The sequence below is a fragment of the Ornithorhynchus anatinus genome, chromosome X1 (assembly GCF_004115215.2).
Source record: "Ornithorhynchus anatinus isolate Pmale09 chromosome X1, mOrnAna1.pri.v4, whole genome shotgun sequence".
Taxonomy (NCBI): Eukaryota; Metazoa; Chordata; class Mammalia; order Monotremata; family Ornithorhynchidae; genus Ornithorhynchus; species Ornithorhynchus anatinus.
Genome location: NC_041749.1, coordinates 14582377 through 14602193, shown reverse-complemented (window position 1 = coordinate 14602193; position 19817 = coordinate 14582377). Strand labels below are relative to the sequence as shown.

Below are 19817 nucleotides of genomic sequence, written 5' to 3'. Positions count from 1 at the left end.
TCTTGAAAGGTGCAAAGGTAGCTGAACAAGTAGGTAGGCATCCATGGCCATGGTTCACAGTATTGTCAGTGATGTAGAGAAAACTGTCAGGGAAATTATGGAGGTCAAATGCAGGTTTCTAGACCGGAAACTTAAATCCAAGATTTCCATGGCAGCCTTCTCTGAAATGCTGCTGATTCTGGTGAAACCATGGGGCAGAAAGGAGGGTTTTGATAGATTAGGAGCTGGGGGATGCTGCTGGGTGGCTGGAATTTGTCCAGGTGGGGGACCAGTGAGGTGGCACTAAAAATTAAAAAGGAGGGTGACAGTTTCAAAAATAACCCTGGGAAAAACAGTGAGGGAAGAACATGAGGCCCAAAGCAGGAACAAATTTTAAAAAAGATAATTAATCCATGCCAGGATCCATTCATCTAGCTATCCCAGCCATTTGGGTTGACTGGAGGTCTCTGGTCCGGGCTTAGCTCCTGAAAACCCCAAGTTCTATAAGGCTGCTCCAAATCAGCAGCCCTTCCCTGCCTCACAGAGGCCTCCTTCATTTGAAGGGATAGGCCTAGGCTCAGGCCACCTCAGTGAGGAGAGGAATCCCTCTACAGAAGTTCTGGGTATATGTGTGTGACCCCTTTAACCCCTTTCCTTCTGTCCTCACAGGTGATGGAGAAGAATGCAGACCCTGAAACAACGCTGTTGGTTTACCTTCGCAGAAAGTGTATCCGCCCAGCCTAAAGGAGAGGAAAGCTGCCAGAGTGGGGGAGAGGGGATACTCTGAGTGGGATGGCAGGGTGCTGTGATTCAGAGTTTTTGAACAAGTGCAGGGTGGGTTTAGAGGGATTTTTCCCAGAGTTTGGGTCTTGTCCCAGACTGGGCCTTGGTGGTTCGGGGAGGGGGGAGCCTGTCATCTTGCCACTCTCCTGTCTAACTAGTGCCTCCAGGGTCCAGAGGTGAGATTAGAGCAGATCAGAGCCTCATTCCTCCAGAGTAAACCCCAGCAGAAACCTGGTGTGAATTCTCCCATCCAATTCCAAAGAAGGAGGAGCTTTTTGTACAGACATAGCACTGTAGCTGGACAGAAAGTTCTCGCCAAAGGACTTTCCCTCCACTAGCCTCGAATCTCCTCTCCTTAACTGTGTTTCCCAGTGGGTTTGAATGGGACCAAACTGGGCTGTGGAACAGGAGCCTGTGGAGCCTGCACCGTGATGCTGTCCAGGTTTGACCGACTAAAGAAAAAAGTCATGTATCCTTTGTCTGTGGTGGTTTCAGGCACAACTTCTCCATAACAGGATTGTGTGTGTGTGTGTATACAAATATCAACAGTGCTCTTGCTCCTGAGCAAACAAGGAACCTGGATGGGAGTTGGTGAAGCTTATTTATTTTGTTAATGGGATGTGCATCCCCTTGATTCTATTTATTGCTATTGTTTTTGTCTGTCTCCCCCAATTAGACTGTAAGCCCATCAATGGGCAGGGATTGTCTCTATCTGTTGCCGAATTGTACATTCCAAGCGCTTAGTACAGTGCTCTGCACATAGTAAGCACTCAATAAGTACTATTGAATGAATGAATGAATCAACACCCTCTGCAAGGGTCCGAAAAGGGAGCTGTAGGTTCCTTCTTACCTTGTGATTCTCACGTTTCTCTTCCCATGGGGATGAGGGCAGAAATGGAGTCAGGGTAGAAGGTCCAGCAAGAAGAGCCCCAGTAAGGGACAGTGCGGAGCTCAGACACAGTGCATTACAAGCTTGAGGGCAGAGAAGACTAATAATCATCATATCCGTTAAATGCTTACTAAGTGCCTAGCAATGTACTAAGCACTGGAATGGATACAAGCAAATTGGGTTGGTCACAGTTCCTGGCCCATGTGGGGCTCTCAGTCTCAATCCCCATTTTACAGATGAGGTAACTAAGTCAGAGAGAAGTGAAGTGACTTGCCCAAGGTCACACAGCAAACAAGTGCCAGATCTGGGATTAGAACCCATGACCTTCTGACTTCTAGGCCCATGTTCTATCCACTGTGCCATGCTGCAGAGAACATGTGTCTTGCTACTGTTGTACTCTCTCAAGTGCTTGGTCCGATATCTAGCACTTAGTAGGTGTTCACCAAATGCTGGTAATGAAGAGGGCAGGATCGGTCCCAAGTAACAGAGGTCTCACAGGAACTTTCCCTTGCTCCCTTTCTTGTTCCCTTCAGTGAAGTCGAGGCCTGTAAGGCTCCCACATTCTGTATCACAGGGTGGGAATGAGATGTGACAAGCCAGGGCCCAGGGAAAGAGTACTGCACTCTACAAGGATCATGACAAGATCAGGGAACTGTGGTGAGAACAATTGGCAAATTGTGATGTAGATGATGAGCAATTGTGGTGAGCGTGTTGAGGAACTATAATGGTGTCATTCAAATCTGTGGTGGCCTCCTCTCTGGCCAACGTGGGTGATCAGCTTTCAATCAATGACAACAAACCTCCCTTAGCCTGGCGTCCAGCCACTTCACTGCCAATGCTTGCCTGGCCCCCATCTGCGCCCTGCACCATGTCGCTGTGACGACCGTGGAAGGGATCGGAAGCACCAAGACTAAAATGCATCCCGTGCAGGTGAGCTGGGCTGGGACTTGGATCTGAAAACCGAATGGGGAGATTCAAAGCTCTTAAGGTGAGAACCTTCATGGGAAATTGTCTCCCCCTGGTCCCCCTGGCTTCTCCTGGTCTATTAAGAAGATCTATTCTCACTGGGGCTGTTTCCCCTTCCACAAAATGTCCTCTGCCTGTCAAATCCCCAGGAATGCTGGGAGCCTGCCTGAGATCATGCCTGCAGAGCCCTTGGCTCTTCTTAGAGAAAGGAGGGGCTGTGTCTCCTGGAGTATGATAAGCATGAGTGGTTTGTGAGCCAAAGTCACCCACTGAAGAGAACCCTATATATAAAACCCCAGGGCCTTTCTATCTAGGTCTGCCAAGGCCCTTATAATAGTAATAACAACAATAATAATAAGGATGAAAACATTTGTTAAGTGCCTACTGTGTATGAAGCACTGTTCTAAGCACTGGATAATAGTGGTAAGCATTTAGTATGTGTGACACACTTAGCTAAGCCCTGTGGTAGCTACAAGTTAATCAGGATGGACTTAGTCCCGTCCTTAATGGGCCTCACAGTCTAAGGTGAATCAAGAACATATATTTAACTTCCATTTTACAAATAAGGAAACTGAGTCACAGAGGAGTTAAGTGACTTGCCCATGCTCACACAGTAGGCAAGTGATAGAGCTGGAAGTGGATCCCAAATCCTCTGACTCTCAGGCCCTTGCTCTTTTCACCAAACCTCGATGCTTCTTATTAATTGATTGGGTTCTCCGTGTCCCTGGGAATTGTTGATGAAACCTCTGGACTGTAAGCTTGCTGCAGGCAGGGAAAGGGTCTACCAACTCTGTTATATGTACTTTCCCAAGTGTTTAGTTCAGTGCTCTGCATACAGTAAGTGCTTAGTAAATATGATTGACTGATTGATCGATTGATTGACAAGGCTTCACTGTCATTCATTTGGTTAATGTGAAGCACAGATCAGTTATGAGCCTTTTTCCTCCTTCACAAAGCCTGTCAGAACCAGGCCCAAAGCCCAGCAATTCTAACCTAGAAACTCCCCGTCTGCCTGTCCCCTCCACCCTCTCCCCCCACAAAAACTCTTTGCCACTGTCTGTCTGCCTGACTGCATCTCCTTCCACATCCCTTCTGAATTAAAAGATAATTCTTTTGAGGTGAGATAATTTTCCGTGTGGGCAAGTGTGACTTTGCAGTGACCAGTAGTACCAATCAGCAGGGCCCATGGAAGCCATCCCCTTGCTTTGTGGCTGGATGTGTTTTTGGCAGCCCCTGGCATTGCTCTGGAGCCATTACTCCCCATGTATTCAGGGAAACCTGTTTCCTCAGCCACCCTGTAATCCATCCTGTCACGGGAAGTTATGGAAGACAGTGTCCCAGTTTTCTAGAAAACTTCCTTTCTGACGCTGCAGCAAACTGGAGATTTGGGAGAGGCTTTATCTGAGATTTAATCCAGGCACAGGCACTGACTGACTGGGGGTCCCAGAAATGTTTCTTTACCTCCTTATAGCTCAGCTTCTTCATCAGAAAAGGGGGCTCCTCATACACTTCCCTGCAGACTGAGCTTTAATTAGGGTTCATACCTTGCTTTGAAACCTGCAGATGAATTAAAGAATTAGTTCTTTAACACTGAGTTTCTATCCTGAAAATGACGGGAAACACCTTCCCTTTTACAAGGAGTCAGGGAACCCCTCCTTTTGGCAGAGGCTCTGGGTAAATATGGAAGTGGTTCCAATCTGAGCCTTCCTTCCAAATTATTCTGTTGTGGGACAGTGGACACTCATAACAGGCTCCCCTGATCTAAGCATAATGGTTCGCTTTGGACAGCAGAGTTCCACTGACCCTGTTCCACTAACCCTTCGTGGTGTGATTTTAACATTTCCCAAATCTCATTATATGATGGAAGTCTCCCTCTGAAACAACTCTCGAGAGGAAAATAAAAAATAATGCACCAAGCCAACTACAGTTCTTGAAGTCCCCTTTCTTTTTCCATGAATTAAGTCCATCTTCTGTTTCAGAACTGCCTCCCCACCAACAGGGATTGCTGAAAGGTCACTTTGGATGGAAGGATAGTTCTGTGGGATTCTGGGAATTGGAGACCCCATTTATTGCTGACATTTGCTTGGCTTCTTCCTTTAGGAGAGGATTTCCAAAAGCCATGGCTCCCAGTGTGGGTTCTGCACCCCAGGCATCGTCATGGGCATGTATACGCTGCTCCGGAATAACCCCGAACCCTCCATGGAGGAGATCGAGAATGCTTTCCAAGGTAACAGGGATCTGGCCTCCAGGCAGCCCCATGACACTCTGAGTGAGTTTTCCAGGGTCTGGGCCATCCAACAACTCCCGACAGTGGAGACAGAATGAGTACTTGGAAGAAAGCAAGATTCTGAGTGAGAGATAGAATCATGAAAATCACTAGACATACAAGTTAGCAATTACAGAGTCCAAACTCCCACCTGCTCTAGGATGGGCAGTGGGGCCATCTCCGTATTACCACTCTGACTTCTCTGGCATCTCCGCTAATGCCTGCCTTTTTTTGGCCACCAGGGAACCTGTGCCGCTGCACGGGATACAGACCCATCCTGGAGGGCCTCAGGACCTTTGCTAAGGTAAGTGTCCCCTAGGAGCAACAGCACCATCTCAGCAAAGTAGAGGTGGGACTTCTTAACCTTCAGATACAAGTCAAGGTTCTGGGTAGCAAGTAAATACACCTGTAATTAGTCATACTTTCATTGGTGGGTTTTCCGAATTTCCTGGGACATGTACCAAGGTGTTCTGTGTCAGGGACATTTAGAAGGAATAGCAGAGTGCAGAGGAAACATTTCCTGTCCTGCTGCCCTACCACTCAACATTTGCATCATCCAAGATTTGAACTTAATCTGTTGTCTCTAAGTGCCCCTTGTAAGTACCTCCAGAAGGCAAGCAAGGGGCGAAGGCCTTTGGTGGAGTTGAGGGAAGGAAGTTTGAGGGGAGAAGGACTGGTTTTCTGTGAGGGAAAACTTTCCTAAAGGGCAAACTCTTGATGAAGAATCAGTGGCTGCTCTGGTCTAGGAGCATTTAACCAGGCCAAACCCAATGGGTGCAAGCAGGCTGGCAGGGAAAGGAGGCAGGCTGGAGAGTGGGGAGGGGTGGATGGGGATTTCTTCTCCTTTATTCCCGGTTGCTCTAGACCAAATGCAAGGGTCAGATGGGGCCTTGTAGCAGGGCAGAAATCTCAGAACAAATAGCCATTTCCCCATTTGGATGCTTGTCTCTTCAGGACAGAGGATGTTTGGGGGGAAAGGAGAAGGACTCAAACTGCTGCTTGAACAAAGAGGAAAAGAGTACGGTAGGCGGACCCAGATCCTCCCTTCCACCCCTTGTCAAGAAGTTGCGTGGTTCCCCTGCAATCTGTGTTGGCAGAGTACAGCTGTGCCAGCTGCCAGATGGGCCCGGGAGAGAGGAAAATTGCAGAACCTACAGGGTGGCTTCCTGTTGCTATATGTAATAATAAATAACTATAAAAAATGTAAGCCTTGGCTGGGAATAGTCAGACACTGGCTCCTAAATCATTTCCCAGCTCTGCCTCACGTTCTTTCCCCAGGCCTGGCTTAAGTAGGGGGAGGGTTTTCTTTGGTGTAAGGGAGGAGTCTTTGGCGGGAAATGTAGTCGTTGATTCAAACTGGTAGTTGGACTCCGGGATGGTAACTTCACCGATCTCTTTGCTTTGGCAGATCACACTCTCGCCATCCTTGTTCAATTCTGAAGAATTCCTGCCCTTAGATCCCACTCAGGAGCCCATCTTCCCCCCAGAGCTGCTGGTAGGGAATCTTCAGAGGGACAGGAATGAGCCTATGGGATTCTGGTGGATGAAGACTGTGGTTCTGACAGCAGGAGCTCAGTCCAGGGAGACTTGTACCTGTAGAAACTCCTTCCCTCCCCCATTCCCTGCCCAGGGCCAATGTGAAGTCAAGACCACTTCCCAGCCCTGCTCTTTGCCCAGGGATGATATGAGCCAGAGTCTACTGAACTCTGAATAGTCAGCTTTATATCGTGGTATCAGCCGCCTGTTCTCTGCCCTGCCTACATTTCCAGCCATCCATCAGACTTCTCAGCTTGTATGTCTCATCCCCACTTCAAGCTGATCTAGGGCCACCAATAACTCCTGATACTTCTCAACCTTTGCCCCACCCAACTTCTCTGTTCCCTGCCCTCTTGACCCCTCCTCTGGGCCCCTATACACACTGGCCACACTGGGGGGCAATAAGGTGTGGTTCCTGCAAGAGGGGCTTCCATCTCCAAATCCACCATTTCAAATCCATCTCAAATGTCATCAAACCTAAACCATTTGGATCCGTTCTCTATCTAAAGCCTCCTCTTCCTGCTTAATCTTTCTTCTGCACCCTGAGCCGTCCTATCTACATATCCACCTCCTTTGAAATCCCATCCTGTCTGTCCCTTTCCTGATGACCCAAACACCTTCTGGGCTTGTTCATATTCATATCCTAGCCTGCCTCCTGTGAATGCTTGATGGGTGCTAAATGGAGATGTCCCAAAGTCCTGGGGCCACCTGTGAAAATTGAAAGATAGGGTGAATTGGTCCAGCTGGAAGATCAGGGATTCCTGATCTGGCCAAAGGACAGTTCCAAATGCAGTGAAATGTAAGGTGAAATCCCATTCCAGCTGCTCAAAGATGCTCCTCGGAGGCAGCTTCGTTTCCAGGGGGAGCGCGTGACATGGATCCAAGCAGCCACCCTGGAGGAGCTGCTGGACCTCAAAGCTCAACATCCGGATGCCATGCTAGTGGTGGGGAACACCAAAGTGGGTAAGAGAAGACTTTATCCTTAGAGCTGGAAATTTGCACCTGTGTTTTCTTGGATCAGGACCCAAACCCAGTCACCCCAATTCCGCCAGTCCCACAGCCCCACTGAACCTCTGAGTGGCTCTGCTCCTCATCTACCCATTTCTATGACAAACCATTGGGTGGGAAGCCAAATGTTCAGGTGTCCTCAGGAGGCCTGTGCTGCCGAAATGAGGAAATGGGGAGGGGAGCAGAGAAGGCCGAGGTCAGCTGCAGTCTGGCCCCACCTCCACTAGACTTTGGCACACAATAGGCTACTAAGGTTCTTGTTCTTTCTGTATGTTGGATCTGACAGGTTTGCCATTAAGAAGTTGTAAATTTTCTGGGCATTGACCTGGGCTTGTCTGTCCAGGCATGGTCCACTGGAGTCAACCTGCATCTCAGGTAGCCACATCTGGCTCCAGCAGAGACACAGAAAGCTGCTGAGCTTGACTTGGAGTCGAGTTGCCAAGTGGTCATTGCTCTGTGCCCCAGAACCTGCTGGGAAGGAGGGCTGAGATCGACTGGGCCTTGGGTCAGAGTCCAGGTTGAGCTCTGTGGCTTCTCCTAGGCCTGGAGCACCCCGGGTCTTTGGCAGTCAGGAGACAAGCAGGGTGACTGGGGCCCATGGGGCTTGTGTTTCCTTCCCTTCCAGGGATTGAGATGAAGTTTGGCAACAAAGTATTCCCAGTCATTATCTGTCCAGCCTGGATCCCTGAGTTGAATGCCGTGGAGCACAGAACAGAGGGTGAGAGAGAACCCTAAGTTGTGACCCTGGAAGAAGACTCAACTTTGGCAACTCCCCTAGACTCAGTCATCCCATCTGTGTAAGGGGAGCAAGACCATAAGCTCGCACATCTGGATGTCCTTCATTCATTCAATCCTATTTATTGAGCACTTTCTGCATGCAGAGCACTGTATTCAGTGCTTGAAAGAGTAAAAAACAACAGTAAATAATCACATTCCCTGCCCACAACGAACTTATAGTCTAAAAGAAGGGAGACAGACATTAATATAAATCAATAAATTACAGATATGTACATAAGTGCTGTGGGCCTGGGAGGAAGGATGAGCAAAGGGAGCAAGTCAGAGTCACTCTCTAAACTTTGTGATCATCCCAGCCCCAGTGTCCTAGAAGTAGAGGGTTGCATTAACCTGCCTCCCACCAGAGTCTGGACCTCTAGAAGTGTCTGTGAATGCCTGGACCTCGTTTCTGGACTAGTGGGCTTCCCAAAAGCTCCGTGCCCCAACCACAGCTTGGAAAGGCACCCCAGCCTTTCTCTGACATTATCCAGACCAGGTTTAGAATTGAACATTCCAAGGCAAAAGAACCTCTTCCCTGCCCCAGCTCTCCCTGATGCAGGTGAAAGAGGTGATGGGAGACCACAGAGGCCCTAGAGAGGTCACTGTCTCTGTTCACAGGCATCTCCTTTGGGGCCTCCTGCACCCTGAGCTCCATGGAGGAGACACTGGCAGCAGCCGTGGCCACGCTCCCTGCCCACAAGACGGAGGTGTTTCAGGGCATCCTGGAACAGATGCGCTGGTTTTCTGGGAAGCAGGTCAAATCAGTCGCAGTGAGTATGTAGCTTAGAGCTCCAGCACGTGGCAGTGGGCTAGTGCATGTAAATAAGAACTATTTTGTTACAGCCCTATGACTAACTCCTGCCCTGGAGTATTCCGTGTTTCCTCAGTACATCACCAGGTCTCAGTCTCTCTGCAGCTGCTGCTGCCCTTGCTGTGTCGAGGGTCAAGTGGCTGGATCATGGATCCCCAGGGCTCCGAGTTTAGGTCGACCCCACGGCCCTGAGGCTCATCAACCAGCTCCGCCCCGATTGCCCAAGGATGAGCCCTGACTCCATACTGTACTCCCACATTCCTAGTCCATCGGGGGAAACATCATCGTTGCCAGTCCAAATTCAGACCTCAACCCCGTGTTCATGGTGAGCGGAGCCAAACTGACGCTGGTGTCCAAAGGTGAGTCATGTCACCTTGCCACCGGGCTGAAGGCCTGACTGTTTCTTGGGTTCAGAGTGGAGAGGGAATCTAGTGTGTCTGCTCCTCTCATGATGAGGTGAGATGAGACAGTCAAGGTCATAGTGAGCCAGTGGCAGATCTCAGGACGCAGCCTGGGTTCTGTCAGCCCCTCTCCAGGGGAAGGTCAGCCGGGATGGATTTCCTCACTGGAGTCACAGGCCTGGCCCAGATCAAAAATAGGAGAAGGAGAATTAAATCACTGAAACCCCTTCTTTTGACTAATCCAAAGGACCTGAGTGGGCACTTTTCAGTGTCAGGGTGTGTCCTCTGAACTCAATTGGCCCTTTGTTCCCGGAAAGATTTGGGATTTCTTGCTGTTGGTAGGATTCCTTCTAGGGCTGTGATGGTCTGGCAGTGTACTTGTCGCAGGAATGGAGGAGCTGTGGATGAGAGAGAATTTCATATTCCTGGGTGGCACAATGTTAAATTCACACTTGAGGGTAATTAACCTGCCACCGAATCTTGTGCTTTGAGATCCTTGGATGGAAGATCATGGTCCAGTTCTTTCTAAGAGGTCTTCCCCAGCCAGGCTGGCTGCTTTTGTTACTGCAAATTTTCCTGGGCAACAAATGATTAGACACCATACATTGTGGTCTGGGGTTAGTTGCCGAGCTGACAGATTCTGTACTACCAACCTGAGGTCTGTTCTTGCTGCCCAGGAAAGAGAAGAACCATCCGGATGGACCACACATTCTTTACTGGCTTCAGAAGGACGATACTCAGCCCACAGGAGATACTGCTCTCCATTGAGATCCCTTACAGCCAAGAGGTGAGGGCAGGAATTGACTGGTCTAGGTTGCTAAGGCCAAGCTAGACATTTGAACCCAAGCTTGGGGCCTTAGTTGACCTTTCAGTAAGCTAAAGTGTTGCTTATTCTTCACCTTAATGCCAGTCTTTGATCCAGAACTCATTCCATCGTTGAGGAATTATCCCTCTGTGCGTCTTGATCAGGCAGAGCAATTCTCTGGATCAATTTTCCAGTTTGCTAAAACTGGCATTATTTCCCCTTCATTTGAAGAGTCTAGAGATCTGAGAAGCAATGACACTGTGTGACCTGGGCAGATCGCCATGGAGGAAGTGGGCAGATCAGTATTTACCCTAATCTCTCAGAGAGGAAAAGTGAGGGGCCCAAAGTCACACAATGTACTGCCCTGATGTTTACTGCTTCACCAAGGAATCCTCCCTGTCCCCTGGCGTTGGAAATCAGTTTTTTGTTTGTTTTAGAATGAATACTTCTCAGTCTTCAAGCAAATCTCCCGCCATGATGAAGACTTTGCCAAGGTGACCTGTGGAATGAGAGTCCTGTTTAAGCAGGGTACCACTCAGGTACAGAAGCTGGAGATGAGCTTTGGCGGACTGGGAGATAAAACCCTTCAGGCCCTGGAGACCCCCAGAAAGCAGACGGGAAGGTGAGAGAATCCAAAGTGGCCTTCCTGTAATGGAGTGGGTGGGTAAAAAGAGCCCTCCGTTAACAGGTTGGCGGGGTTCACTTCTGTCCCGATAGTCATTTTTCCCACTTTCCTGGGCTACCCGTGGATGGGACCCTTGCCTACTGTCCCTCCCTTGGGCCTCTCTCAGATTTTCCCTTCTCTTTCCCTTGGCAGATTTTGGGATGAGTCGCTGCTGGCAGACATGTGTGCTGGACTGGAGGAGGAGCTCCGCTTGGCTCCTGATGCGCGGGGTGGGAAGGTGGAGTTCCGGCGCACGCTCACCCTCAGCTTCTTCTTCAAGTTTTACCTCTCGGTACTCCAGAAACTCAACAAATGCAGTGTCAGAGGGGTGAGTGGCATTTGGGGCCAAAGCAGGCTCCCTTGAATCTTGTATCTGTTCACCGGGTTTATTGTGACCAAAGGCTCGAGGGTGGGAGAGAGGTGAGCTCACCTCCATCTGGCTCCACAGAGCAGACAAGGAAGACAGAGGCTAAGTCAGTAGAAGTCAGAAAGGATTTTGCTCTCATCCTCCAAGACCAAGTGCAGTCTCTTAGTCTCACTGAATTTTGAGACCAAGCGAGGAAAATTATCTCTAGCTCCACTGCTCCAACCACACTCTTAGCCATTACACATTGATCCATTCACTCCTTCTTTTCTTTATCCATTTCTTTATTTATTTATCATTTTTCTAAACTCTTTCTGGGTTCAGGTCTGGGGAAAGAGTAAACAATTTAGTAATCCACTCCCAATTCAGCCACTGTCCTTCTGGGTGACCCTGGACAAGTCACTTAAACTCTCTGGATCTCAGTTTCCTCATCTGTGAAGTGGAGATGAAATATCTCCTCTAACTACTTTTTAGATGTGAGCCTCATTTAGGGTGGGGTCTACATCCTAACTCATTATTTTGTGTCTACTCAAATTGTTTAGCATACTAGTTTTGATAGAGAGTTACCAATAATAAATACCAGTATTATAGATAGGCTATATCTCCTTGTCTTTCTGATTGGATTATAAACTCATCAAGAGTCGGGACATTGTCTTCTTCTTTTGTACTCTCCAAAGCACTTAGAATAGTGCTCTACCCAAAACCGGTGCTCAATAAAATACTATCGACTGACTGACTGCCTAAAGAGTAGTGTCAGCCTGCATATTCACTGTGAGCCTATGGAAGAGAACCAGGATCTCCTCTCCAGAGCCTGGCTCTCAAGGACTGTAACACAGATCACTCCAAAGAAAGGAGTGAATGAATAAATGAATGAATACTGAAACTCCATTATACAGATGAGGGAACTGAGGCCCAGAGAAGTTAAGTGATTGCCCAAGGTCACACAACAGACAAGTGGCAGAGGCAGGATTAGAACCCTGGTCTTTTGACCTTCTGGCCCATGGTCTTTCTGCTAGGCCCCATTGCTTCCCTTATGTGAACCATATGGGGTTCATGTGAAGACCTGTGAGGCGAGCCTATTTGGGATTTGGGTTGAACTCCATCCTCTCCCTTTGTATACACTTGAATCTGTGACCTTTGAGCATTTGATAGTTGCCCCAATACCTACCCCACAGCACTTATGTGCATATCTTTTAATTATATATTATCAATTCCTGATTCATATATATATATTTGCCTATCTCCCCTTTTAGACTGTAAGCGCTTTATGGTCTGGGAACATGAGAAGCAGTGTGGCTCAGTGGAAAGGGCCCGGACTTTTGAGTCAGAGGTCATGGGTTCGAATCCCGAATCTGCCACTTGTCAGCTGTGTGACTGTGGGCAAGTCACTTCACTTCTCTGTGCCTCAGTTACCTCATCAGTAAAATGGGGATGAAGACTGTGAGCCCCACGTGGGACAACCTGATTCTCCTGTGTCTACCCCAGCACTTAGAACAGTGCTCTGCACATAGTGAGCACTTAACAAATACCAACATTATTATGTCTGCTAATTTTGTTATATTGTACTCTCCCAAGTACTTAATATAGTGCTAGGACATAGTAAACATTCACTGATTGATTGATTAACTTGTAATTCAAAGGATGGAAGATCTTTCTAATTGTTCTTGCAAATCTAATCTGAAGAGTGTGGTAGTATATCTTTGACATGGAACTGAAAGGAGGGTCAGAGCAGACCTGCCAGCCTCTTTCCTCAGAGGGAGACTGAATGTGTCTTACAACTCTTTGATATTGTAATGATAGTGATGATTGTGGTATTTAAGCACTTAATATATAACAGGCTCTATAATAAGCACTAGGGTGGATGCAAGAAAATTGGGTTGGACATTGTCCCTGTCCCACAGAGGAGTCACAGTCTTAATCTCCATTTTGCAAGTGAGGAAACTGACATAAAGAGAAGTTAAGTGACTTACCCAAGATCATATAACAGACAAGTGGCAAAGCAGTGATTAGAACCCAGGTCCTATCATCCCCAGGCCCATGCACTTTCCAGCAGGACACACTACTTCTATTGTACTCTTCCAAACCCTTAGTATAGTGCTCTACCCACAGTAAGCACTCAATAAATACGTTTGATTAACTGATTGAATGAACCATTCACCATCTTTATAAACCGGGAAGCCCTAGTTGACTAGAGTCCAAGACATGACCTGTTCTGCATTCTGCTCCCTGCCTTCTGCAGAAGTGCTGCAACCTGGACCCTACCTGGCTCAGCGCCTTGGCACCTTTCCAAAAGGATCCTGTGGCCAACGTCCAACTCTTCCAGGTTTGTACAGGAGATCTCTTGTTCTGGAGAGCAGCAGTCTTTGACCCTGACCATACAATAGAATTGGAGCAGGGAGAGGCAGATCCAAGAGTGATTTTTTTCCTCTGGCAGATCTATTCCCTGGGAGAAGAAGCTGCTGTGATCACTAGTTTGTTTTCATCTTCCTGTCTCTTCTCTGGGATCCTGCAGTAACTGTTTTGCTCCTGTGTGTTTCTTCCCCTTTTCTCCCATAGATGGGTGGTAGGGGGAACAGAGGTTTTCCCATCCATCTTCTGTTGCCTCCTGCATGCTCCCCAACTCTTTTTCCTCAGTCCCATAGCCACTGGGTCAAAGAGCTCAGACCATGACTGCCAGAGCGGCCCAGAAAAACCTTCCCATGGAATCTCCCCAGACTCTGATTAGCCCTGCTATGTCCCCAGGAAGTGCCCAAGGGTCAGTCTGAGGAAGACACGGTGGGCCGGCCCTTGGCCCACCTCGCAGCTGCCATGCAGGCCACTGGGGAAGCTGTATACTGTGATGACATACCCCCGTATTCCAATGAGCTCTACCTACGGCTGGTCACCAGCACCAAGGCCCACGCCAAGATCAAGTGAGTGGAGCTGTGTTCAAGGGACAGAACTCCCCCCCCCAACCGCAATAAACTTTGGGGTACTGTGTGTGACTTCTCATAGAATACAAGGGTCAGAAATCCTAATTTTTTTAATTTTATATTTGTTAAGTGCTTACTATATGTCAGGAAATGTACTAAATTCTGGGGTAGGTACAAGATAATCAGGTTGGACAGAATCCCCATCCTCGTTGGGCTCACCGTCTTAATCCCCATTTGACAAAATAAAAGAGGTAACCGAGGCACAAAGAATCTAAGTGACATGTCCAAGGTCGCACGGCAGACAAGTGGCAGAACCAGGATTAGAACACAGATATTGACTTCTGGGAGCATGCTCTTTCCACTAGGCCGTGCTGCTTCTCACTAGATCATGCTACTGCTAAATCACACTGCTTTTCTCTAACTGTTTAAATTAGGCCCTTTGGCCAATCAGGCATGCCCATTGAATAGTAGATTGGGGCTTTGCATATCTAGCTGCCCCTCAGCCTCAGTTTCCATATCTGGGCAGCAGACATGATAGTATCTGCCCATTACATACTCCCAAGAATGCAGTGAGGCTGAGAGAAGGGATGTGGGGAGTGGATTTCCTGCAGCCTCTTTCCCTCACCGCTCATGTGACTCCTCCCTCCAGGTCTATCGATGCATCAGAAGCTCAGAAAGTCCCAGGATTTGTCCACTTCCTCTCAGCTGCTGATATTCCTGGGAGCAACGTCACTGGACTAGAGAATGATGAAACGGTCTTTGCGGATGGTGAGGTAGAGTTTGGGTCTTTCCCTTCCTGAGCTGCGGTCCTGCCAGAGACCCCAGGGGGCAGTCCATCTCCAGTCCCATTCTCTGCAGTCCCCACGCGTGGGTCTCAACCATCCCACGGCACATGGCTGAAGGGGCTGACTGCAGCCCTGGGGCTCACCTGCAGGCACCTGCTCACACCCCTTGGCAAAGGAAATGCTTCTGCCGGGGAGGGGTAGAGCAGCTAGCCGATGGGGAAGTTTTCTTTGTCCTTTGCTCCAGCAGGGAGGGAGGGCCAGACCAAGGTGCTGAGCTGATAAACTGTCATGCCTGTTGGGATGCTCTGCTCTAAACCATACCTGAAAATCCATTTCATTCTACTCTAAAGTGATCCCAGGGAGTGAAACGAAAAGTTGTTTCAACTGAACAAACCTAAGGGGGCCCTTGGACAAAATGTACAAACAGTTGACTGACGTCTGAGGTCTTGGGAGACATCAGTATCTCAAATAAGATTTCTTACTTGTCAATCAACAAGCATTATTTGGGCCTCCTCAAAGTGGCTGATACAATGTCAGGAACTCGACGTCTATCTTCTACGGTTCCTCCCAAATAAATCTCCTAATCAACCCTGGCAACCCTCTTCCAACTCACTGTTTACCCCATTCCTTTTCATCAATTATATGTTTTGAGTGCTTACTCTGTGCAGAGCACTGTACTAAGCACTTGAGAGGGTACAATTTAACAAAGTTGGTAGGTGCATTCCCTGCCAACAAAAAGGTTGCCATCTAGAGGGGGAGATAGACATGACTTTAAATAAATAATGTATGTATACATAAGTGTTGTGGGTCTGATGAAGAGGTAAATAAAGGGAGCAAATCTAAGTCCAAGGGAGAAAGGAGTGGGAGAAGGGAGTGGGAGAAGAGGAAATAAGGGCTTAGTCGGGGAAGGCCTCTTGGAGGAGATGTGCTCTCAATAAGGCTTTCAAGTGGGGGAGAATGAGCATCTGTCAGATATGAAGACGGAGGGCATTCCAGGCCAGAGGCAGGATCTGGGCAAGAGGTTGGCAGCAAGGTAGCCCAGATCGAGATACAGTGAGCAAGTTGGCATTAGAGGAGTGAAGTGTGTAGGCTGGATTGTAGTAGATGAGCAGCGAGGTAAGGTCATACAGGGCAAGCTTGTTATGGGCAGGGAATGTATCTGTTGAGTTTTACTCTCTCAACCAATTAGGACATGTCCTGCACAGTAAGTGCTCAATAAATATGATTGACTGATTGAATGCTTTAAAACCAATGGCAAGGAGTTTCTGTTTAATGAAGAGGTAGATGGGCAGGCCCTGGAGGTTCTTGAAAATGTGGGGGGATAATGGACTGATCATTTTTGTAGAAAATAATCTGGGCAACAGAGTCAAGGTTGCACTGGAGTGAGAAGAAACAGGAGGCAAGGAGGTCAGCAAGGAGGTTGATATGCAGATCAAAGTGGGGCCGGATAAATGCTTGGATTAACATGGGAGAAGTTTGAATGGAGAAGAAAGGGCAGATTTTAGTGAAGTTGTGAAGGTTGAACAGACAGGATTTGGTGACACTGAATATGTGAGTTGAATGAGAGAGATCAGTCAGGGATGGTGCCAAGGTTAAAACAGGTTAAAACAGGAAGGATGTTGGTGCTGTTTATGGTGATTGGTGCTGTTTATGGTGATGGGAAAATCATGGGGAGGACAAGGTTTGGGTGGGAAGATAGGGAGTTCTGTTTTGGACATGCTAAGTTTGAAGTGTCAGTGGGACATCCAAGTAGACATGTCCTGAAGACAGGAGAAAACGTGAGACTGTAGAGAAGGAGAGAGATCGGGACTGGAGATATAGATTTGGGACTCATCCCATCGGTATCCTCCCAATGAACCCAGAGTCCTTCTCCTTTAATTAATCACTAATGGTACTGATTAAGCAGTTACTATATTTCTCACATTTTGCTAAGCACTGGAATAAGTACTAGATGATCAGATACAGTTCCTACTTTCAGGAAAAATCACTTGGTCCATGAATCCCTTCTCAAATAACTCGCACATTTTTTAGTCAAACACTCCTACAACTTCCCAATAATCAAATTTTTCTCCCATAACTAAAGGAATGATCATCTTTTTACTTTTATGTAAGGGATATGTGTAAACCAACTCTGCAACATGGAGTAGTGGATAGAGCAAGACCTGGGAACCAGGTCATGGGTTCTAATCCTGGATCTGCCACTTGTCTGCTGTGTGACATTGGGCAAGTCACTTCACTTCTCTGAGCCTCAGTTACCTCATCTGCAAAATGAGGATTGAGACTGTGAGCCCCACGTGGGATAGGGGCTGTGTCGAACCCGAGTTGCTTGTATCCAACTCAGAGCTTAGTACAGTGCCTGGCACATGGTAAGTGCTTAACAAATACCACTATTATAATTATTATTATTACTATTGTTATATTGTACTTTCTCAGCAGTTAGTATAGTGCTCCGATCACATTAAGTGCTTAATAAATATGATTGGTTGATCTACTTGATTCCCTGTTTAGTAAGTAGGCTCCTCCTTCCATAATTCCCTTAAGCTCTTAGTATAATACTTTGCACAGTTTAGGTACACAGTACTGGAGATGCTGATGAAGATGATGATGACAATATTAGAGAATGCATAGAGCCCTTTCCCTCAGGAAGCTCACATTCTAATAGGGAAGACAAGACAGTCAAGCTCATAATCAAAATAAACAACCACAGGCACAAGAATGGGTGATGAGCGGTTCCAGGATCCACCGTGCTGGAGTTTTGGACAATTGCCGGGGTTAACTGGGCAAAGCTGCCTGGAGGAAGTGAAACTCCAGCTGTGATGAAAAGGGAGAGAGAGCAAGCAGCAGGGATGGGTTCCACAGGGCACAGCTGCAGCTGAGAGTTGGAGGAAGTGGGAGTGGGGAGTGTCCTTGAGAACAGATGAGAGGCAGAGGAGGAATAAATGGAGTAAAGCCTTGGAGACAAAAAAAGAGGAGGCTTGGGCATGAGTTTTTGCAAGTTAGGAGGATGTGAAATGGGAGAATACAAAAAGGGAGCTTGGCTTCTCTGACTTTTCTCCCGGGAGGTAAGCAATGAAATCAATGTGTCTGCCGGTAGGTCACTTGCGTCGGGCACATCATCGGAGCCGTGTTGGCTGACACCCCTGAGCATGCCCAGAGAGCCGCTGAAGCCGTTAGGATTGCCTACGAGGAGCTCCCAGCAATCATCTCCATCAAGGTGGGCTAGCCCTGCCCCTGCCCACCCAGCCCTTCGCCTCCCAGCACCTATCCTTCCCAAACTGCTTTCCCACTCAGTGGTTCCTTGTCGCGGGGCTCAATCTCTCTGCGTGACTGTGGAATTTACTTAACTTCTCTGTGCCTCAATTACCTCATCTAGAAAATGGGGATTAAGACTGTGAGTCTCACATGGGACAACCTGATTACTCTGTATCTACCCCAGCGTTTAGTACAGTGTTCTGCACATAGTAAGCACTTAATGAATACCAACATTATTATTATTAATATTTTCTTGCTTTTCCAACAGGGAAGCAGTATTGCCTAGTGGAAAGACCCTGGGTTTTAATCCTGGGCCCATAATTTGCCTGCTGTGTGACCTTGAGCAATTCACTTGGCCTCAGTTCCCTCACCTTAAAATGACAGTTCAGTATCTGCTCACCTTCCCACTTTTAACTGTTAGCCTCTTTGGGGACAGGGACTATGTCCAAACTGATTGTCTAGTATCTACCCCAGTGCTTAGTACAAGTGTTTGGCAGATAGTAAGTACTTAAATACCACAATGATTATTACTAATGTGTGGAAATCTGAATGTGTTACTCTTTTCTTAGGATGCCATAAAGAATAAGTCCTTTTATAAGATTTCCTTTCTGTCAACGATGGAGAAAGGAGACCTCCAGAAAGGTTTTGCTGAAGCCGATCAAATCCTTGAAGGTACCGGGATTTTGTCTTACCCTTGCCCGGCCCTGAGTGTGGCAATTGAGGCTGAGTCTAGTCTGAACAGAAGCCAAATGACTGATCGTGGAGTCCAAGGAGGAATTGATTGTCCATCAATCAAGCAATCGATCAATCAATCAGAGGAGGAAGAAAAAGTATTTAAGTTGAAGAAAAATTATTTAAGTTAGTGCTTAAGTAATAGAGTATGCAAGACCTGCACAGATGTGCTATGGAAGGATGGGAATAGACAAGTGCTAAGGTGGCACAGAAGTGCAGAGATGGCATTGTGGGGGATATAAACAGAGGTCATTCATAATTAATCAGGAAAGGCTTCCTGGAGGGATTATGATATGTCAGAGGAGCTTGGAAGATAGGGAGGACTGTGGTCTATCAGATTTCAAAAGACAGAGGGGCATGAGGTTGGAGGCAGAAGAGACAAGGCACAGTGAATAGATTAGTTTGAAAAGAGAGATGAGTGTAAACCAAGGTATAGTGGAAAGTGAGCATGGGTAAGTTGCTTGACTCCCCTCTCATTTCCCTACTCTATTTTCCCTCCCTAGTGCTTTGTCTACATTTGGGTCTGTACCTACCCCTTAAAAACTTATACTCACCCCATTCCCACGGCACTATGTACCTGGCCTTATATTGAGCTGCTTCCTATATCTGTAATTTATTTCACTGTACATCTCCTAAATGAGGTTGTGAGTTGCTGGATCTACATCTTCAGTCCTGATCTCTCTCCTTCTCTGCATTCTCTCATTTCCTCCTGGTTTCAGAACATTTCTTAGTGGCTATCTTGCCAACATCCCTGATTTAACATTTCCAAAACACAACTCCTCATATTGCCTCCCAAACCCTCTCTTCTCCCTGGTTTTCCCATCCCTGTAGACAGCACCACCATCCTCCCTGTCTCATAAGCCTGTAACCTTGGCGTTGTTGTCCACTCA

General features: G+C 47.5%; 1 protein-coding gene across 1 annotated transcript in view; it reads left to right on the top strand.

Annotated features, from left to right (window-relative positions):
• LOC100078370 (xanthine dehydrogenase/oxidase-like) overlaps positions 1-19817 on the top strand; it is a 44731-nt gene that overhangs the window by 2169 nt on the left and 22745 nt on the right. Inside the window, exons 2-20 of the mRNA XM_029051827.1 lie at positions 649-706; positions 1135-1231; positions 2473-2581; positions 4718-4844; positions 5126-5187; positions 5838-5906; positions 6292-6378; positions 7241-7382; positions 8053-8145; positions 8820-8971; positions 9278-9371; positions 10091-10200; positions 10656-10840; positions 11036-11210; positions 13486-13569; positions 13989-14158; positions 14808-14931; positions 18038-18157; positions 18765-18867. Coding sequence (XP_028907660.1) covers positions 649-706; positions 1135-1231; positions 2473-2581; positions 4718-4844; positions 5126-5187; positions 5838-5906; positions 6292-6378; positions 7241-7382; positions 8053-8145; positions 8820-8971; positions 9278-9371; positions 10091-10200; positions 10656-10840; positions 11036-11210; positions 13486-13569; positions 13989-14158; positions 14808-14931; positions 18038-18157; positions 18765-18867 — 2161 coding nt within the window. The remainder of the gene's footprint in view (positions 1-648; positions 707-1134; positions 1232-2472; positions 2582-4717; positions 4845-5125; positions 5188-5837; positions 5907-6291; positions 6379-7240; positions 7383-8052; positions 8146-8819; positions 8972-9277; positions 9372-10090; positions 10201-10655; positions 10841-11035; positions 11211-13485; positions 13570-13988; positions 14159-14807; positions 14932-18037; positions 18158-18764; positions 18868-19817) is intronic.